The sequence below is a fragment of the Aulonocara stuartgranti genome (genome assembly GCF_965226115.1).
Source record: "Aulonocara stuartgranti genome assembly, chromosome: 4".
NCBI classification, from domain to species: domain Eukaryota; kingdom Metazoa; phylum Chordata; class Actinopteri; order Cichliformes; family Cichlidae; genus Aulonocara; species Aulonocara stuartgranti.
Window position 1 is genome coordinate 33,856,878 of NC_138942.1, and position 20,405 is coordinate 33,877,282.

The following is a 20,405-nucleotide window of genomic DNA, read 5'->3' on the forward strand; positions in this document are numbered from 1 at the left end:
GGCTAAAATGACCAAAGAAAAAGAGGGAAACAGTTAAACATGAGAGGTTTTTGGATAAAGTTTGTGTTTTTTCCATTGTTTAAGCACTGCTTCCAGCCAAGAGTGATACCATATATGCCCCATAGCTGCAGAAAAGGCTAACATTGTTATCTTTTTACAAAAACCAGCTGAACATGAGAGGTTTTTGGACCAATTTTGTGTTCTCCATTCTTTAAGCACCGGTTTGAGCACCGTTTGAGCACCGGCACCGTTTCAAAAGTACCGATTTGGCACCGGTATCGGATAAAACCTAAACGATACCCATCCCTAGTTACAAATGATCTTCTTATGGCCTCTGACAGTGGACTCATCTCTGTGCTTGTCCTGCTAGACCTCAGTGCAGCGTTCGATACTGTCGACCATAATATCCTATTAGAGCGATTAGAACATGCTGTAGGTATTACAGGTACTGTGCTGCAGTGGTTTGTATCATATCTATCTAATAGACTCCAATTTGTGCATGTAAATGGAGAGTCCTCTTCACACACTGAGGTTAATTATGGAGTTCCACAGGGTTCAGTGCTAGGACCAATTCTGTTTACATTATACATGCTTCCCTTAGGCAGCATCATTAGAAGACATAGCATACAATTTCACTGCTATGCAGATGACACCCAGCTCTATCTGTCCATGAAGCCAGATAACACACACCAATTAGTTAAACTGCAGGAATGTCTTAAAGACATAAAGACCTGGATGGCCGCTACCTTTCTGCTTCTTAATTCAGATCAAACTGAGGTTATTGTACTCGGCCCTGAAAAGCTTAGAAATATGGTATCTAAGCAGATTCTTACTCTGGATGGCATTACCTTGGCCTCCAGTAACACTGTGAGGAACCTTGGAGTCATTTTTGACCAGGACATGTCCTTCAAAGCACATATTAAACAAATATGTAAGACTGCGTTCTTCCATTTGCGCAACATCTCTAAAATTAGAAATATCCTGTCTCAGAGTGACGCTGAAAAACTAGTTCATGCATTTATTACTTCCAGGCTGGACGACTGTAATTCATTATTATCAGGATGTCCAAAAAACTCACTGAAAAGCCTTCTGCTAATCCAAAATGCTGCAGCAAGAGTACTGACAGGGACTAGAAAGAGAGAGCAGATTTCTCCTGTTTTGGCTTCCCTTCATTGGCTTCCTGTTAAATCCAGAATTGAATTCAAAATCCTGCTCCTCATATACAAGGTCTTAAATAATCAGGCCCCATCTTATCTTAATGACCTTGTAGTACCATATCACCCTATTAGAGCACTTCGCTCTCGCTCTGCAGGCCTACTTGTTGTTCCTAGAGTATTTAAAAGTAGAATGGGAGGCAGAGCCTTCAGTTTTCAGGCCCCTCTTCTGTGGAACCAGCTTCCAGTTTAGATTCGGGAGACAGACACTATCTCTACTTTCAAGATTAGGCTTCAAACTTTCCTTTTTGCTAAAGCATATAGTTAGGGCTGGACCAGGTGACCCTGAATCCTCCCTTAGTTATGCTGCAATAGACGTAGGCTGCCGGGGATTCCCATGATGCATTGAGTTTTTCCTTTCCAGTCACCTTTCTCACTCACTATGTGTTAACAGACCTCTCTGCATTGAATCATATCTGTTATTAATCTCTGTCTCTCTTCCACAGCATGTCTTTATCCTGTCTTCCTTCTCTCACCCCAACCGGTCGCAGCAGATGGCCCCGCCCCTCCCTGAGCCTGGTTCTGCCGGAGGTTTCTTCCTGTTAAAAGGGAGTTTTTCCTTCCCACTGTTGCCAAAGTGCTTGCTCATAGGCGGTCATATGATTGTTGGGTTTTTTTCTCTGTATCTATGAAGCGCCTTGAGGCGACTTATGTTGTGATTTGGCGCTATATAAATAAAATTGAACTGAATTGAATTATGTATTGTGTAATCTATTCTAGCTGTGGATCTTGGCATGCTGAGATCTCACACCTGAGATATTTTCCTTTGAAAGAAGCCACACATTAAAGAAAGACAGCCATGTTTACTTCATTTATTTATTTATGAATATATGAAAAGAGAGCTACAACAATCACCAGCGTCATTGGATAAAGTGCACTTCATAAGAGCAGTGTCATCATCGGAAAGTCTACTGACATGACCAGTTATATCACCACTACTCAGTAATGCACATGATGATTCACAAGTCACAGGCAGACTAATGCACATTGTGAGGAATAATGCACACTTAATAATGCACACTTAATAATGCACACCATGACTCAGCAGATATACACAGATATACACAGCTGTGTGTACACAGGGCTAAAAGTGTTACTTTGACATGCTGCCGTATATAAAACTAGATATAGTTTGACAAAAACACTCATATGAACATACAAATGTGCAAAAGGCGTTGACTGAGAAGCAACTGGCAAATAATTGTCTTGTTTTGGCAGTATTAACATTACAATCAGTTTACAATTATAGAGTTGCTCAGTGGAAGAATTCAAATCTCCCAAAGCTAACATTAAAGGAATTGAAAAATAGTTTCATGGTCATGATGAGAGTTAGATGATTGGATTGATACCACTGGGGCCAATAAGGGAGCACAATTCAACGTCCTGTTAATCTCATTTAGCTGTATTTCAGTTAGAAGCTCAACAGAGGGCACTTGCAAGATGGTCCTCAATGACTGCAAGCAAAAGGAGTTCAATGGCTAAAGGAACAACAAATTGAACGGTACCGCTTATCTCTATCCCTTTTATTTTGAAAAATGTGATTTATGGATACCCTCAAATTTTAGATTTGTGGGGGGTTTTCTCAGAAACTGGGAGAACAGTGATTGCAACAACAAATGAAGCACTGTATCATATCATTATTTAAGCTATACTCCACTACACACACACGTACACGCACAGGAGAAGCTCAAAAAGGATATTCTTAACTACTCATAACTATTATACAGCACTGGGATAATGAAAAGGATCATTTGATGTGGTATCTGGTATTTGTAGTGGGATTAAAAATCAAATCTCTTCATGGTCATGATTCATCTTGTAGCCTGTTAGCTGGATTCATGACCCAAATGTTAATATTTAAGGTTTTTCTGAAACATCAGTGGTAAAAATGGAACCTAAACCATTAAAAAAAAGGGAGTATGTTACTGTTGAGCTCTGTATTAGAAGTTCTCTGATACCACGTGTTTGTATACTAAATATGTACAAAGCTACTTTTAGCAGGTAGCTAGCATAGCTTGAAAAATAAGAAAAAGAAAAAACAAAACAAAGAGCCTACCTTTGCATAATGGTACACACAAAACTGTAAAGCTCAATATTTAACATGCTTTTCCTTGTTTGATTAAATTTCTACAAAAATACTATATACCAAAATGTCTAACTATAATTCTTCTGATATTTATATTAGCTACTGTGCTACAGCGTAGCATTTTCCTTTGTGCTAAGCTAACTGGCAGCTGTAGGTTTGTGTTTTACAGTCAATCTTTTCATCCAACTCTCATAAATAATTAGTTCTTTTTAGCAGGTCCAATAATATTAAAGTACATTAGTTTCTCTTTAATAAAAAGGTAACCATCTGGCAATGTAAAACATTTTAACATTTCTCTATAAAGCACAATAACTGTAGAATGATGTTTAGACTGAAAAATACTTTTGAGGCAGGCTATCAGATGTGAGGTCAGAATATGTGCTCTTACCTAAAGCATATACTAAACATCGATATTGTACATAAGTGTCAGAGTATTAGAAGTTGAAAAATAGCTATTATATCTTTCCAACTAGTGCAATAAAATCATTGATTCGATTTGAAAAATCACAGTATCCACTTGAAGTCCCCTTCGGCAGCGGCTGCCACTGAGACATTTGGCAGTGTTTTCAGGAGAGAAGCCAACACTAAGGGCTCGACCCCACGAGGGCGGAAGAGAAAGGAAGCTTCAATGAGAAAAGGCGGTGACAGTATCACTCAGAACTATACTATCTAAATTTTCACCACTTTCAACATATATAAATGTATATCAACATTTACTTCTTAATCTTAAAATGTTCTCTGAAACAGTGAGCAACAGGAAAATATTTACGCTACACAGACTGGATCTGAAAAATACGAGGTGAGCTCAGATGAACGTAATATTCACAGACGTGAGACCCTGTAAACATGCTGGGAATTCAGTGTACCCGAATTTACACATTAAATTCCATGTTTAGCAGGCACTCCCTCACATATTTGTGGCTCGTTCAGGCTGTAGAACAAGTGAAAGGACGGGTGTGCGATTAAGCATAAGCATGCTTTCCTGCCTGCCTCATTTGTTCCAGAGCTTCCCCTCAGCGGACAGCCTCTGGTTTAGCCGACAGAGCTGCCGAAGGAAGCCGTCGTTGGGTCCGATCTCTCTTTTCTGTCGGATCATGGCCAGAGCAGTGTGGATGTCCATGTTCTGTTGCAGCATCAGGTAGGCGATAACTAAGGTAGGCGAGCGGCTGTAGCCCTCCCTGCAATGGACGTACACTTTACCTACAGAGGAAAAGAGATGCAGGTGTTACAGTTTGATCAAAAGCCCTCAAACCTGTGCAAAGTTATCACCTGACAAATCTAATTCTAATCTAATACGTGTTGGCCTCAAAGTATGAAGCTTATGAAACTTGCCACTCCTTTTACAACCTAATGGCAAACATTGTCTTTCTTTTTTGTTCTAGCCAGCGTCTTGACTGGCGAGAACTTCTTGCAGTTAGCGTGATATGACTGTATTTTTTCAAATACTTCACATACATCTGTGTGCTCCTCTATTCTGACCTTTTTTGTTTTTGTACGCCAGAGCCTTCTCGATAAAGTCGGCCGCCTCTTCAAAGTAAATGCTGATATCAAAGTGGTCTGTGTCGCTGGCCGGTATGCCGTGGTAGATGATGCCTGTGCCAGCATAGAACTCAGCACTGGTGTTGACGTGCATGAAGGAGTTTCCCTCTGCAGCGTTCAGGATGTGGGTGATGCCCAGGCGCTTCAGGCGCATCACATTCGTCGCCACAAATCTGCATCAAGAAAAGAACAGAAGCAAATATGCAATATGAAAGGGACCTTACAGGTTGTGCTTAATATCAACGTGACAACACACTAAACACAGTCTGACCCCTGTTACTCAGTGCTTGGACTACTGCAAAAGGTTTTCGTGAAATTTCTACGCTGTGTGGCTTTGGACTCGCCACAATCGCAAACAATGCATGTCATAAAATTTTGTGTAACCTCAGTTTGTCTATATGATCTTCTTGTAGTCATCTCTTTCCTCTCAACTCCCAACCAGAAACAGCAGACGACTGTCCTCGTTCTGCTGTTGGCCTCTTCCTGTTAAAAATGAGTTCTTCCTCCCCACCACTGCTAAATGCTTGATCTTATGGGATCATCTGATTGTTGGAGCTTTCTCTCTGATACTGTAGGTCCTTTCTGCAGATTACTGTGACACGATACTAGAGAATTAAAATTGAATTTGAAAGTAGAATAAAAGAGTAATTATGACTAAAAGAACAAACCCGCCTCCCTTGCTTACTGATGTGCTGCCAGTATCTGTCTTGCTTCCTGTCTTTGCACTGTTAGATATGTTTGCTGCACAGAACTACGTCCTTGGCTTTCATTTATCCGCATTTGGTTCCTATTCTCTCAAGCTTTATCTGCAGCAAGCACGAAGAGTAAACAAAATACCCATTCATGGCTAAAACTGGCAGTTAGGTTGCTTTGAATGGCACCATTGTTGAGTTCATTATAAACATTGGCAATTATCTAATGACAATTTTTTCACATGCAGTTAATTCATGCACTGAAATCAGTGCAGTCTGGCTGTGAGGAGGAGTGCTGGGAGTGTCCAGCAGAGGCCAGCAGACGCCAGACTATCAAATGAAATAATTTCAAGGTAACGGTGCTAAAACTGAGAAACTAAATATGGAAACATGGCTCCAGACAAACTGTGATTTGTTTTAAACTATATATTATGGAAGCCTGCTGGCTAAGTGTGACTTAATGGAAATAAGCCAACATTAACAACACCTGTGCATTTCTTGCTTTTACAACACAAAACACAATTCATGTTGTTCATTCATTATTCATTCTGCAACAAGGTAATAAATGTTTTTCTGAATCAGGTAACTATGGGCTGTGAATCTCCAGAACAGTCTACATAAACATCTACATTCATGGACTCCATTGATGAAGTCAAACAAGGATTATATCAGTAGTTATAATAGTCAGATCCACCCCTTGCTTTTAGCACCTTCACAAAGGCCCATCCCTAACCAGTGGTTGATATCACGGTGACTGTATTCATCTTTTATATACAGTCTATGCTCACTAGCAATTACAGGTTAATGAACCTGAGCTGTTGCTGATGGTGTTTCTTCAGTTTTAACAGATTCTTCTGGAGAACACAAGACTGCAAGCTAAAGAAGGAAGTGTAGTGTCACTCATGTTTCTGTCTCATGTTTCCTTTTCCCATCATATAAATGCACTGCTGTGCCTCAGAGAGATGTGCTTCTTTTCACTGTGAACTTCTGGGAAGGCTGCCTCACTTAGCACCTCCTGCCTCAGAGATGTAAAGAGCTAAAAATAGAGCAGACTGCAGACTGGTGCTCAAACTGCACGCCAGCTCAGTGGAATCAGGACAGATACATGAAAGCATAAACACAGCAGCTGAGGAAGAAGGATGCGTGGGTGCATGTTATGTGCAGATATGCTTCCCTTATCTATCCAAGCCTATGTTTGTGAGGAGGACATTTGTTGAGATCTAACAGAGAGGGCTTCTGCTCTGTCCTTCACATATACTAGAGAGGTCTTGCTATGACTCACAGGTCTAAAAAACAAAAGTGCTGCTGTAAAGCTTTTAGAGTCAGCCATGTAAAATTTATTTTCTTTCAAATCTAGAATATTCCTCACTGCATACAGCTTACATTAAAGAGCTGTGAAGGAATTCAAATGATGTTTACCTCAAACTTTAACATTAGCATTAGTTCATTAGAATTCCAGTACTTTTTAATTATCAATTATATTATATGATTAAAAAACATGATTATCTGTCATCTAATAAACATTGTGACTACCTTTTAGAATTGGTTATGTTTATTGGGGGGAAAGAGTGTTTCTGAGCGTGAGATAAGAAGACGCCATGTAGTGTCACGTGTTAGCAGCAAATGTTTCACTACAGTAAGCTAACACTTAGGCTAGCTATCACAGAGATTATGAACAAAGTTAAACAAATGTCTGATTCCACTGAATCAGAGCCTCTAAAGCTTCATGAACATGCTTCATGTCATTTGTATAATCAGTCTTAAAAGACAATTTAGGGGAAAGCACTGACTTATGTGATGAATCAGCTCATCAATTTACAAATTCTGAAACACATTTTGTAATTTTGATTTTCTACAGTACTATAACAGACACCTCTTAGCTTTTCATGTATTTTCAAACTGTACTTTTTGGAGTACTGGAAAATAAATGTGTCCGTCTCTAACTTTGGGTCGATGTCTGTTGTTCAAACATGCTATAGGCTACAAATAAAACATGATTTCAGACACCCTGGATGTCTGAGGTATAGTTTATCGTTTCAAAAAAATTTATTCAACACAGTTCAGTGTGCCATCAATGCTGACCATGCAGAAATCAGTAAAAGTAGAGCATGCCTCTGTGGATGCTCTGCAGGTTAAGAACATGAGCTATTTATAAACTCCTCCACTCCTACCATTTTTCCCTCTCCCCTCCACCTCTTCAAAAATTAAACAGACTGTGAAGGCCATGGTATGCTGGTTGGTTTCCTGCATCCTTTTATTTTATTTCACACTCAGACAAGAGAAAAAATGGATTTTGCCATACCATACGATTTTTAACAAATCTAAATATGTCATATATGTGACAGTGCTGGTTAACAGCAATAAGTCCTTTTAGTAAGCTCAAGCTAAAGTATTCATTCTCTGGAGCGTCTAGATCTTTCTACAGCGCATGAGTGAAGCGTGCTCGTGCAAAGCAAACAGATGCAATGATGTGTTTACATCTTTCATTACTCAGTGAATCCTCTCTGCAGGCTGACCTTTCCTCGTCATATAGGTATAATCTAATAACAATAATAACTTCATTCATATTCTACATATTTTTCTGTAAGTTTCATAGTGCATCCTGCACGTATGAGCACATTTTCAGAATGATACAGGCTTTTTACAAACACGTGGTCATAATGAAGGATTTGTATTGTCTATAAAAAGCGCTTTATACATGACAACAATGACTCACGCATTGCCGACGTATATCCTCGGGTAGACCTCGTGGAAGTGTTTTGTTGGCCAGCTGTAGAAGCCGCTTTCGTCCGTCAACAGATCGTTGAGTTGCTGGAGTGACACCTCAAAGCTGGACATGTCGAATCGGTTGGAAGCCGATGTCTTCACCTGTTGGTTATGTTTGTTCTTCATGTCCGAAGCAAAGCAGTGGATCCGCCGAGAAGGAATGAACGTGGCAGATAGGTATCGGCTTACGAGGCTGATGGAGCGCTCTGCTGCTCTGAACAGCGCGCTGCTCAGTGTGGGGTACATTAAACCCACCGACAGGGCCGGAGCGCCCGTATGGGCGGCCCTGGGCCAATGGTCCCCACCATGGTGGGAGAGAAAAGAGGAGAAAATTGCATTAGAGTATCATAATAATAATAAGTGTTATTACATTTTCACACTTTTCTCTCTTGTTTAAATACTCTCAAAGTTCAAACCTTTGTAGAAAAATAAGTCCAGTTTATAAAATGAAACTAAAGATCAAACCCTGTTTTCATGAGCAGAACATGGGAATAGAGCAGCTGCCAGAGAATTCAGCATTAAACAGTTAATGGTACGGAAGTAGAAAAAGCAAGAAGAATGAGTTAAGTAAAGTTTGACTTATCTGACTGTTTTGTTTCGTTTAATGTGCCTTATAATGCGGGAGTACATATATATATATATATATATATATATATAAAACACCCAGCACGCCCCTGCGGGCGGTTTATCCTTCAAGCTCGGGTCCTCTACCAGAGGCCTGGGAGCTTGAGGGTCCTGCGCAGTATCTTAGCTGTTCCCAGGACTGCGCTCTTCTGGACAGAGATCTCCGATGTTATTCCCGGGATCTGCTGGAGCCACTCGCCTAGCTTGGGAGTCACCGCACCTAGTGCTCCGATTACCACGGGGACCACCGTTACCTTCACCCTCCACATCCTCTCGAGCTCTTCTCTGAGCCCTTGGTATTTCTCCAGCTTCTCGTGTTCCTTCTTCCTGATATTGCTGTCATTCGGAACCGCTACATCGATCACTACGGCCGTCTTCTTCTGTTTGTCTACCACCACTATGTCCGGTTGGTTAGCCACCACCATTTTGTCCGTCTGTATCTGGAAGTCCCACAGGATCTTAGCTCGGTCATTCTCCACCACCCTTGGGGGCATCTCCCATTTTGACCTCGGGACTTCCAGGTTATACTCGGCACAGATGTTCCTGTACACTATGCCGGCCACTTGGTTATGGCATTCCATGTATGCCTTGCCTGCTAGCATCTTGCACCCTGCTGTTAGGTGCTGGATTGTCTCTGGGGCATCTTTACACAGCCTGCACCTGGGGTCTTGCCTGGTGTGATAGACCCCAGCCTCTATGGATCTTGTGCTCAGAGCTTGTTCTTGTGCTGCCATGATTAGTGCTTCTGTGCTGTCTTTCAGTCCAGCTTTGTCCAGCCACTGGTAGGATTTCTGGATATCAGCCACCTCCTCTATCTGCCGGTGGTACATACCGTGCAGGGGCCTGTCCTTCCATGATGGTTCCTCGTCTCCCTCCTCTTTCTTGGGTTTCTGCTGCCTGAGGTATTCACTGAGCACTCGGTCAGTTGGGGCCATCTTCCCAATGTATTCTTGGATGTTCGTTGTCTCATCCTGGACTGTGGTGCTGACACTCACCAGTCCCCGGCCCCCTTCCTTCCGCTTATATATATATATATATATATATATATATATATATATATATATATATATATATATATATATATATATATATATATATATATATATTGCAACTGTTATCATCATTGTGAGTCAGGTCAAGTTGATTTAAACTTATTTGCTAGCTTCTCAGCCTGTGGCACAGCCCGTCTGGCTTTGTGTAAATATTGTAGTTTGTACTTGAATATTGTCAGCAAAATCCTAGGGTTTTATTAGCCTGTTATTTAGCGGCTACCTTTGTTTTTAGACACTCCATACACCTATAGCACCTAGCTTCAGCTGATGACCTTAGCACAACACCCTATCTTCCAAATATGGTTGTTTCTGGCTCGAATACTGCTCTACATAAATACTGTCAAATTGACGCTTTAAAATGTGAATCAACAATTCTGTAGGTAAGACCACTGTGAAACGTCTGTGAGGTCTGTCTTTTGTATACAGTCTATGGTCACCAAGAAACTTGAGTGTATTCCTATTCTTTCCACAGGTATTGCATTTCCCATGAAAAAACAAACAATCACATAAATAACAGAATTTCACCGTGCAAGATTTTTTTTTATTGAAATACAGATTTTTAAGAAATCGTTTACTTAAAAGGCACTGAATTCACAAAGCTTTTTAAAAGACACGACTCAAGTCAAATGCTGCAGTTTCTCATCAACTAAGCACTAGTTAGGAAGAAAACATAACTCTTCATTGAAGCCCTAGATTTCATCTTTAGTAGATTAGCTTTCAGGGGATTCTGCTGCAACAGAAGGAAAAGACAAGGAGGAGTCACAGAGATTTTACACACAGAATTAGCTCAGTGGAAAGTAAGATCACTGTTTTACTCACTGTGCTAAAAGAGTCAAACCATGGATAGTTTCCTGCCTTATAATTCCTCCTTATCCTTAATCCCTGAAGCCTAAAAAGCTTACTAATTAGCAAACCAGATAATATCTAAGACAGCAAATTTCTATCATGAGCAATTCTCTATTTGATAAGCAATAGAAGCTGTAAGAACGATCTTTTCACAGATTCAGGCTGGACAGCCACTCTTCAGCACATCTGGGGTTGCATGTTTGCTGCCCGGCAGCGCAGGACTTTCAAGAAGCTGTCGATCTTGTGCGAGTCCCGGCGAAAGCAGGACAGCAGTTTGGTAATCTTGTCCTGGCCGATCTCATTGGTCTCTATGAATGGAAGTGAAGTGATGGTCTGAGCAGCTGGACCCATCTGGACACAAACAGAGTCCGGGAAAAATTATTTTCATTTGACTTTATTTTTAAATATTCTTGGTTCAAATAAATGCATATTCAGAAATTATTGTTTGCAGCCCACACACCTTGCTAGATAGTATATCCAGGCCATCCTTAAGGTCTTTGGAGTGCTCCTGCATCTTCTGGATAGTTTTGGATAAGGTGCTTTGGGCTGAGTACGGGAGGACGTTAGTAGAGGAGGACAGGACTACAAGAGGGCCCGACCAAGCCTGCAGGAGGGAGCGAGCCAGGGACAACAGATCTGACTCCTAGAGGAGAAATCCAAACAATAAGGTGAAGGAGATTTTGGGAAAACAGAGGAAAACATGTGTGCACATAATGTCTCAGTGAGATGAAGACACCTTTGTTCTCGTTGGCTTTAAACTACTGTTTGAAGGGGCTCTTGAATAAATTGTGCCTTGTGTGAGCAGAGATGCAGAGATATTGAAGATATCAGAGATATGACATAGCAACAGTGTGACGGAGAGTAGGCAAGGTTGAAGTAAAATGACTTACTGATACTTGAAGTGCTTGTTCCTTGTCAGTGGGGGTCTGTAGAGAGGAGGTGTGGCACGCGTGAACCCTGTCTATAGGGAATACTTCAGAGCCCTGCTGTTTAAGTAAATGGGAAAAAATCAGACAGATTGTTCAGGCTTTAGCATGCTGACTTTTATTGATCACTGATAGCAATACTCTTTTCTGGCATTGTTGTATTATACTCAATTGAAAATAGCATTTGTATTTTATTTTATTCTATTGTATATAGTATTTTTATTTTATTCTATTCTATTCTATTGTGTACAGTTGTGTACAGTATCTTATTCTTATCTTATTCCAGTGTTTTTCTAATTTTTCTATATAACTTTCCACTATCCACTTTTCAGCGCAATTCAATAAAACTTTATTGATCCTGAAGGTCGACCCATGAAGGAAACCTGGTTAAGGCTGCCGACCTTTTGCCAGAGACATCTTACACTTATGACCATACATATTTTCTGCTGTAACAAAACAAATTTCCCAAGTGTGGGACTAATAAAGGTTATCTTAACTTACCTTATAACCAACAACTGCTTGGCAGGCTTTAATTCAACACAAAGGCTGCTGCTTTTTCAAGAGTTTAACCAAATGTTGTAACTTAGAAAACTGCTAATGAGGCAGCTTCAAGCAGACCCACTGCACTGCATGTCGAGCTAATAAGGAAGCATCAGCGTTTAAACAGGAAGTTTGTGTTTTTTATGTTTAGGGAGACTGTGACATTTTATTTACAGTGCAAACACAGACAGACACACACACACACACACACACAGACACACACACAGGTACAGACCAGCTCCTGGGTGAGCATCGTGCTGAGCGCGTGCAGTTGGTCAGACTGTTGAGAGGCTCGATAGATGAGGTCGTTGATGGGGACGGCTCTGCACATTGCCACCACACACAACACTGTGAAGCATGAAAAGATGAGCGGAGGCAGAGTTAGAGAAAGCAGCTGCAGGGCCACAGTTTGGTGTCCTTTTGGCTTTTTTCCTTTTATTTAATAAGTACACTCCTCAAGCAGTCTTTCAGCTACATTTATAACCTGTTCTATAAAAGGTCTCATACAAATAGCTGTAAAAGTTTAAAATAAAAGTTTTCATTTATCATTATTATTAGCACTGTCCTCTTAAGGGCTGCCAAACCAACAATAATAGAATTTGAGCAATGCCGTGGCTTTATACTCATAATATTATTAAATCTGGTGCAGTGAATCATAAATAAACAAAAAATAAATGCATGTTATTTCACATCTTTGTAAATTATTTTTCTAAGATGAATGATTGAAGGAATAATTTTTCATATCATATATATACTACATCTCTGATGTATGGTAACTTTTGTCTTCCAAATCTTTCACATTTAAATGAATATTTGTGCGAGAGATTTCCGAAATGTGGTTGCTAAAGACCAAAACTTTGATTGTGAGCTGGTGAGCAAACTGGTAATATTGGTTCTAACTGTAATTAAGCTAAAATCCTCTTATGGGTAGAATCTCAGGTTTAATGTTTTTCATTTCTTTACATTTTTTGAGCAAGTAAATGATCTGTAGAGCACTATGAAGCTTTGTATTGGCTGAGCTCTTCTCACCCATCACGAGTTTGCCTCCCCTGATTCTTCTCTGAGCCATCTCTCTTCTTTTGCCGTCCGTCAGCTTCTGGTTCCTCGTCTTCTTGTCACTTTTGCCTTTTGCTCCTTTGTGCCTCCATTTTATAATTTCTTGGCTCCGGTCGTTTGGTTATGCAGCAGCAGGGTGACTCTGTGCTAATTACCAAGAACGTGCTGGAACCAGTTTATAATGAGAAACATGGCAGAGGGGCTTTGAATGGATGCAACAGGACGTAATTGCAGTTTGACAACTCTGTGTGTGTTTGTGTGTGTTTGTGTGTGTTGCATGAAGGTGGAAAACGTCCCTCCTTACTCTTAATTGACTGAATAAATAAAAACATTAATGTTCTGTAATAGCACGGTGGCACCTGCAGGTTCACGTGACTGACCAACAGCTTCTCAGGTGTTCTTTTTAGTATTTCAAGTTTCCAGCTTCAACTTTTCTACTCTTGATATTTATTGTTCTTTTAAGTCTGAAATGGTTTTTACAGGTTCTGTTTTTTCTAAAATCCAACTAATTTGAAGATTTGCAGTCAGAGTTCGTCATAGCACAGAAACACTACTGCAGGTTAGTCATAACCTTCTTATGGCTTCTGCTTGTTCTTCTTGGCCTCAGATCAGCGTTCATCAGCATAGCCAGTTGTACTTGTCTATGAAGCCAAATGACACAAATAAACTACCGACATAAAGACCTGGACCTCTAATTAGTTTTCTAATTCTAAATTCAGAAAAACCAAGGTTATTGTACTTTGTATATAAATCTTAGAAAGATGGTGTCAAATAAGATGTTTAGTATTGATGTCATTACCTTGGCCAAAACGGTGACACTGTGAAGATTTTTATTCAGGTGTCATTTAACACTCACATTAAAAACATGTCAGACTGATATCTTTCATCTCCTACAATTTGGAAAACTGTGTGTTCAAGTTGTGTTTTCTATTCTCAGCTATTAATCAGGTTGTTGTAAAACCTTCTTGAAAAACCTTCAGCTGAAAAGACGACAACAAGAAGCAGAACGGGGCCTAGAAAGACGGTTCATGTTTCTCCCATTTTAATTTTTCTTCATTGGCTCACATTTCAGTCAAAAAATGGACTTAAAAGAGTAAATGGTTACACTCACTTGTTCCTTAAAGGACTTTTGATAATTTAGGAAGGAACAAAATTAAGATTAAGGAGTATGTTCTTTTGGCTCATGAAGAATTCCTACAAATGCACATATATAATGTTGTAATAGAATACAAACTGTGCCAACAACAAACAAAAGACAACAGACTGTGCAAAATGTTAACCCCACCCCCACTCAAGGCGTAGTCAATAATCTGCCCTGCAAGCTGGGATGGTCTGGGATAGACCGATGACTGTAGAACTGATCCACATTCATTGGTTCAAATACTCACCTGACACGTCTGCTTGAACTGAAAGCTGTTTCAAAGATGGTTTCATACTGAAGTCTTAATATAAAGTCGAACTTGCACTAACTGCTGAATTTAAACACACCAGTTTAAGTCTTCGATGATTTTGCGGTTAATTTCAATTAAACTACAAAAGGGGAAACATTTTTTTTATTTTTTATTTTAAGAAATAAAAACTATTCCATTTGTGAAACTGAGAAAAAAAACCCGAGGGTTTTGAAGATATGTGAGTGCCAGTGTTTTTATAGAAAAGTGCAAACTTGATGTAATCACAATAAGGAAGAGAAAATGGGGCGTTCAAGACTCTAATGTGACAAAATGTATTACTATCTTAGTTGACAAAATAATTTTGGTCAGTGTTGATGTCCTTCGATAAAAGTTTGTTGACTGATTAGTTGGGCTTTAACATGATAAACAGACAGTTGGTTACATAATGGAACAAATGAGGTGTTATTGTTGAAAACGGGCCTCTGTACACGTGTAGATGTTTCATTAAACCCCATCCATGATTCATGATCAAAGTTACTGTTAAACATTCATATTTTTACATTTCTGACTAATTTGCTGTTACTAATGTTAAATCCTCCCAATTCTTTCGATCTTTGGGCTGAAGGAAGGACAATACTCGGTGTATCAATGCTCAATCAACAATCTTTAATTCCATACAATTCAACACTTTATGAGCATAAACCATCCGGATGGGGAGACATGCATGCAGAGGGTCACAGCAAATCTCAAACTGGTGGAGGGTTACTCAAACTCTTATAGCCTCTAGTGGCCCACACCTAGTCGTAAAAGCCTAAACATTCACATTCTTTCTCTCACACAGCGCCTAAGTTATGACCTCGGCTCCTTGTTTTTCTGCTCCCAACAAGGTGGTGGGGTGAACCTCCTGTGGAATGTGCTCTGTCTCCTCTGCTATCAGAGCACCAAGGCCCTGACTCTCTGCACACAATATTCTCTTCTTAACTCAGCAGTATAGTGCATCATAAAACAATATCATCCATTCACAATAAATCAGCAGTCTAATGTAATGCAAATCAGTTTAACTAATGCAAGAGTTATCACCTTCTTCTAATTCAGGAGAATAATGCAAACTAAAACTACATAATAATTTCACAATCATTAATCAGGGGTATAACATGGCATAAGATAATATTATAATCCCACACTAAACATCAAACAGGATTTACACGTTTTCAGAAAACAACACATTTTAAATTCTCTCCACACTTCTGAGCTGTAGTGTAGATTTGTAGATCTATTATAGAAGATGATATAGAAGTATGAGGACAGGGAGACACTGTTAAAACGTTATGAGCTGTCTTGCTGCAGAGAAAGTGGAGTCTGTCATCCTTGAAATGCTCCCTAGATAGGCAGCTGGCAGGATTGAACGATGCTCTGCCTCTGTGGTCAAGTACAGACATCCATGAGCCACTGATGAGCGTGACAGGTCAGGAAGCATGCATGAAGTGGACGTGTTAGGGAGAGTTTGCCATCAGAGTTAAAACACTTCAACTCAGTTTTTGATGATAGACACAACTAAAAATCCTGATCAGTTACAGACACACGTACACATGTAAAAGTTTGGAGTCAGCTTGTTTGGATCCCTGCACTCTTCTGTGACAGTGTGTGAGTGTGCCTTCAGACAGCCTGCAGTACCTCTGCCCCGTCTCCTGGAGCCCACAGTGTTTATCCTGGATTCATAACTATCTGCAAATAATCCTGTGAAACTTTACCACATAACAGTGCACTTATGTAGATATTTCACTAAATCTCATTCGTTACTTATGATAAATGTTACCAGTGATTGTTTATATTTCTTTACATTTCCAATAATTTAGTAAAACATTAAAGAGAATTTCACTGTTGTGAGAAAATAAGACGTTTCTAATTCACTTCAGACTTTTGAGCTGTAGTGTAGATTGCAATGTCACGGTCCTGGGTCGGTGACCCAGCGTTTTCTGTTTTGTATTGTTAATCTTTGATTTCTTGATGTCTTTGTTTGTTCGTAGGTTTTGGTTCTGTGTCAGTATCGGGTCTGAGTTTTCCAGGTGTCCCTTTTAGTTCAGTGTCAAGTCTGTGTCTTGAGAATTGTCTCTTGTTTCCTGTTTTACTTTGAAGGTTCATGTCTGATGTCAGTGTATTCAGCTTTGCTTCCCCTGTCTCGTCTTGTCAATTACTCCCAGCTGTGTTCCCCACCTGTTTGTAATCTCCCTGTGTTCTTTTGTGTGTATGTAAGTCATGTCTACTCGTGTACTAGTTGCTGGTCTGTGTGTGAGTCAACTGTGACCCTACTGTGTATTCTCCGTGTGTTTTCCCTGCCGTCCACCTTCCTGTGCCTCTGCTCACCCTCCCTCATGTTCGTGTTCATGTTTGCTGTTTAGTTTTTCCCAGTTCAGATTATCTTTAGTTCCGTTTTGCCATTTTTCACCTTGTGCTTTATTTTACAATAAACCACCTTCACATCTCAGCGAGTGCCTGCACTTGGATCCTCATTTATTTTCTCCACACGGCTCATCCCATGTGACAGTGTATGGTTATGTTATAGGAGTACCAGGACAGGGAGCCACTGTTAAAAAGTCATGAGCTGTGTTGCTGCAGAGAAAGTTGTTCACTCTGGTGGTTCTTTGAGTTTCTAAAAGTTGAATGGGATGTAGTCTGCCCCTCTGTGGAACCAGGTCCCAGTTTGAATTCAGAACACAGACACTCTCTTCTTCTAAGATTAGACACAAAACTTTCTTCTTTAATAAATATTTATTTATAGTTACAGATCAATCAGCTGTCCGTGACCCATCCTTACAGGCTACAACTGCTGGTTAACCTGCCATCATGCACTGAGCACTTCTGCTCCACTCTTGTCTTTCCCTCTGAGTGAGTTAAAATGTCCCGACTGCATCTCAGTAACATTTTTCTGTGCTCTCCCATCAGGTGTCAGGTTTCTTCCTGTTAAAAGGGAGTTTTTCCTCCTCACTGTCCCCAAGTGTTTGGTCTGAGAGGATTGTTTGATCTATTACTGTAGGGTTTTTACTTTATAATATAAGACAATTGTTAGTGGTGCTATGTAAATCAAATGGACTAAAATTCAACTTGAATGTGACTCCTAATCAAACCTAAAGTCATCCCAACCAATGTGAACATTCAGCACAGTAAAATACGATGAAATCAACCACGCTGGCTACATAGAAGCAAAAGCAGCAGCTTCTTCCTGAGGTCCTCCTCAGCTCCAAACCCACCAGTGGAGGCGCTGTTTAACAACCAGCAGCTGTTATACTTAGTTTATAATTTAATAATTTCATTCTATGAAAATAAACTGTTTGAAAATAAGCATTTTAAAAAAGATTGTTTCATTGTTGATTGTTTCATTGTATGGTTTATTCTTTATGTATGTAAGTTCTTAAACTGCATACATGTATATATGAATGACTCACTCATATGCTGACATGTTAGCATACTGAGAACCTATTTCTCATATGGACACATTACACTTTTACGTTTCCTCACCTCATACATCATCTAATACAATGCTAATATTTTGTGAAGCAATGATGAATTTATTTCTTTATTCTATATAACTAGAAAAACATTAGAAAATCCAAGGAGCTGGTGGTAGACTTCCACAGGCACAAACATCCTCAACTGCAACCGCTTAACATCCAAGGTATCGACATCGAGGCTGTGAACAGCTACAGGTACTTCATTGTTCATCTGAACAATAAACTGGACTGGACTCACAATTCAGGCACCCTCTACAGGAAAGGGCAGAGCAGGCTGTACCTGCTGCGGAGACTCAGGTCTTTCGGAGTGAAGGGCCCACTCCTGAAGACCTTCTATGACTCTGTGGTGGCCTCAGCCATCTTTTACGGTGTGGTCTGCTGGGGTGGCAGCCTCTCTGCCGGGGATAGGAAGAGACTGAACAGGCGGATCAGAAGGGCCAGCTCTGTTCTAGGATGCCCTCTGGACCCAGTGGAGGTGGTGAGTGACAGGAGAATGGTGGCTAAGCTGTCAATACCTGTTGGACAACATCTCCCACCCCATGCAGCAGACTGTGACAGCACTGAGCAGCTCCTTCAGTGGCTGCAGCACCCACGGTGTGGGACGGAGAGATTTCACAGGTCTTTCCTTCCTACTGCTGTCAGACTCCACAACATGGTCTCTGCAGATGACCACACACACACACACACACACACACACACACACACACACACACACACACACACACACACACACACATCCAATGCACAATGGTAACTTTCACCCTGTTTCACCCTGTGCAATATTACCAAGAGCAATTTTCTAACATAACAAAGTATTTTAATATTTTGTATAGTATGTTATTCTATTTTATCTTATTCTATTCTATTAGGTTTCTTTGTACTCTCTGCCATGACCAAAACATTTCTCACATGTGGAACTAATAAAGGTTTATCTTATCTTATCTTAAATAAAGCTATTGTCTCCAGCAAGATAGGCAGAGTTTCTAAAACTGTGTGTCTCTGTTTCCTGACCCTTTGACTGTGAGGTCTTAATGCATTATAATATAATATTATATATTATTATTAATTAATATAACTGCTGCAAATGTTTAAGGTTGGGTTCACCTTTATATTTTGTTTAATCTAAAATAATGCATCATATTTTATAACGTCACATATATGTAATCTGGCTGTCCTATGAGGCAGCCTCTGTTTCTACCTGTTCAGGTAAAGTAGAATCACTGCGGCTATCACCACCTAAGAAAAAGATGATATGTGTGTCCTCATAAGGATAAAGAACTGCGTTGGTGTGTGGGACTACACCCTATATGTTTACAATGTTAAATGATAATTATGAGACAATGCAGTTCAGGTCATTTTACAGAGAAACGTGAAAGTAATATAACAAGTAATGTAATGAATTACTTTCTCCTGGGAGTAATTACTGCATCACTTTTAAGAAAGCAGTTCTGTGTAATATGTGTAGTACATGACTTTTTTGAGTAATGACCAACACTGATCACATAAATGCATAAATGTAATGTTTTTGCTGCTTAGCGATAGTGGTGACTCTCAAAGCTGAGCCAATGAGAGCCCAGTGAGAAATCACAAGGATCAATTAGGAATGAAATCAATAAATGATATAAATAATGGAATCAGAATCGCTAAACTTTTTTATTAATCCATGATCCCTTTGAGTTGCTTGGGTTTTCCTTTGATACTTCAAGAAGACGAGATCAAAATTCAAACTTCTCCAAACATTACCGAACACAGTGGGACTTTTTCTCAATGAGCGCATCCTGTAAAAGTGGTTATGTTGTGATATGGAGTGCTATGCCTATCTACTCATGATATTTCTACCCCGGCAACCCAATTTTCAGACGAATGTCAGTTTTTTATTTACTCATGTAGGCTAAAAAGATACATATTAACTCAGTCATAGTGCTAATTGTTACAGTTAAACAGGTTCTTCTGAAGCTCCCAGGTGTGCAAGTCAATGGACAAAGTATAGGATCACCATTTTTCCATGTTTCCTTTTCCCATCATGCTGTGCCTCAGAGAGATGTGCTTCTTTTCACTGTGAACTTCTGGGACGGCTGCCTCACTTAGCACCTCCTGCCTCAGAGCTAAAAATAGAGCAGACTGCAGACTGGAGCTCAAACTGAACGCCAACTCTGGAATCAGG

The 20,405-nt window shown here is 40.0% G+C and overlaps 2 protein-coding genes across 3 annotated transcripts; both read right to left on the reverse strand.

Annotated features, from left to right (window-relative positions):
• Nucleotides 1-2,022: 2,022 nt before the first annotated feature.
• Nucleotides 2,023-8,539, reverse strand: LOC309705762 (dual specificity protein phosphatase 3-like). Its single transcript, XM_082531744.1, has 3 exons — nucleotides 8,248-8,539; nucleotides 4,780-5,012; nucleotides 2,023-4,500 (listed from the first exon to the last, which is right to left on the reverse strand). Exons 1-3 carry the CDS (start codon nucleotides 8,421-8,423, stop codon nucleotides 4,292-4,294), a joined length of 618 nt encoding a protein of 205 aa, XP_082387870.1. The 5' UTR covers nucleotides 8,424-8,539; the 3' UTR covers nucleotides 2,023-4,291.
• Nucleotides 8,540-10,829: 2,290 nt separating this feature from the next.
• Nucleotides 10,830-13,361, reverse strand: LOC309705439 (prolactin-2). 2 transcript variants are annotated; one of them, XM_082531260.1, is made up of 5 exons: nucleotides 13,315-13,361; nucleotides 12,521-12,633; nucleotides 11,710-11,802; nucleotides 11,280-11,462; nucleotides 10,830-11,170 (listed from the first exon to the last, which is right to left on the reverse strand). In XM_082531260.1, the coding sequence occupies exons 1-5, from the start codon at nucleotides 13,352-13,354 to the stop codon at nucleotides 10,997-10,999; spliced, it is 603 nt and encodes a 200-aa protein (XP_082387386.1). In that variant the 5' UTR covers nucleotides 13,355-13,361; the 3' UTR covers nucleotides 10,830-10,996. The 2 variants fall into 2 exon arrangements, with proteins under 2 accessions (XP_082387386.1, XP_082387385.1); XM_082531259.1 differs by having other exon boundaries at nucleotides 11,710-11,805.
• Between the last annotated feature and the right edge of the window lie 7,044 nt (nucleotides 13,362-20,405).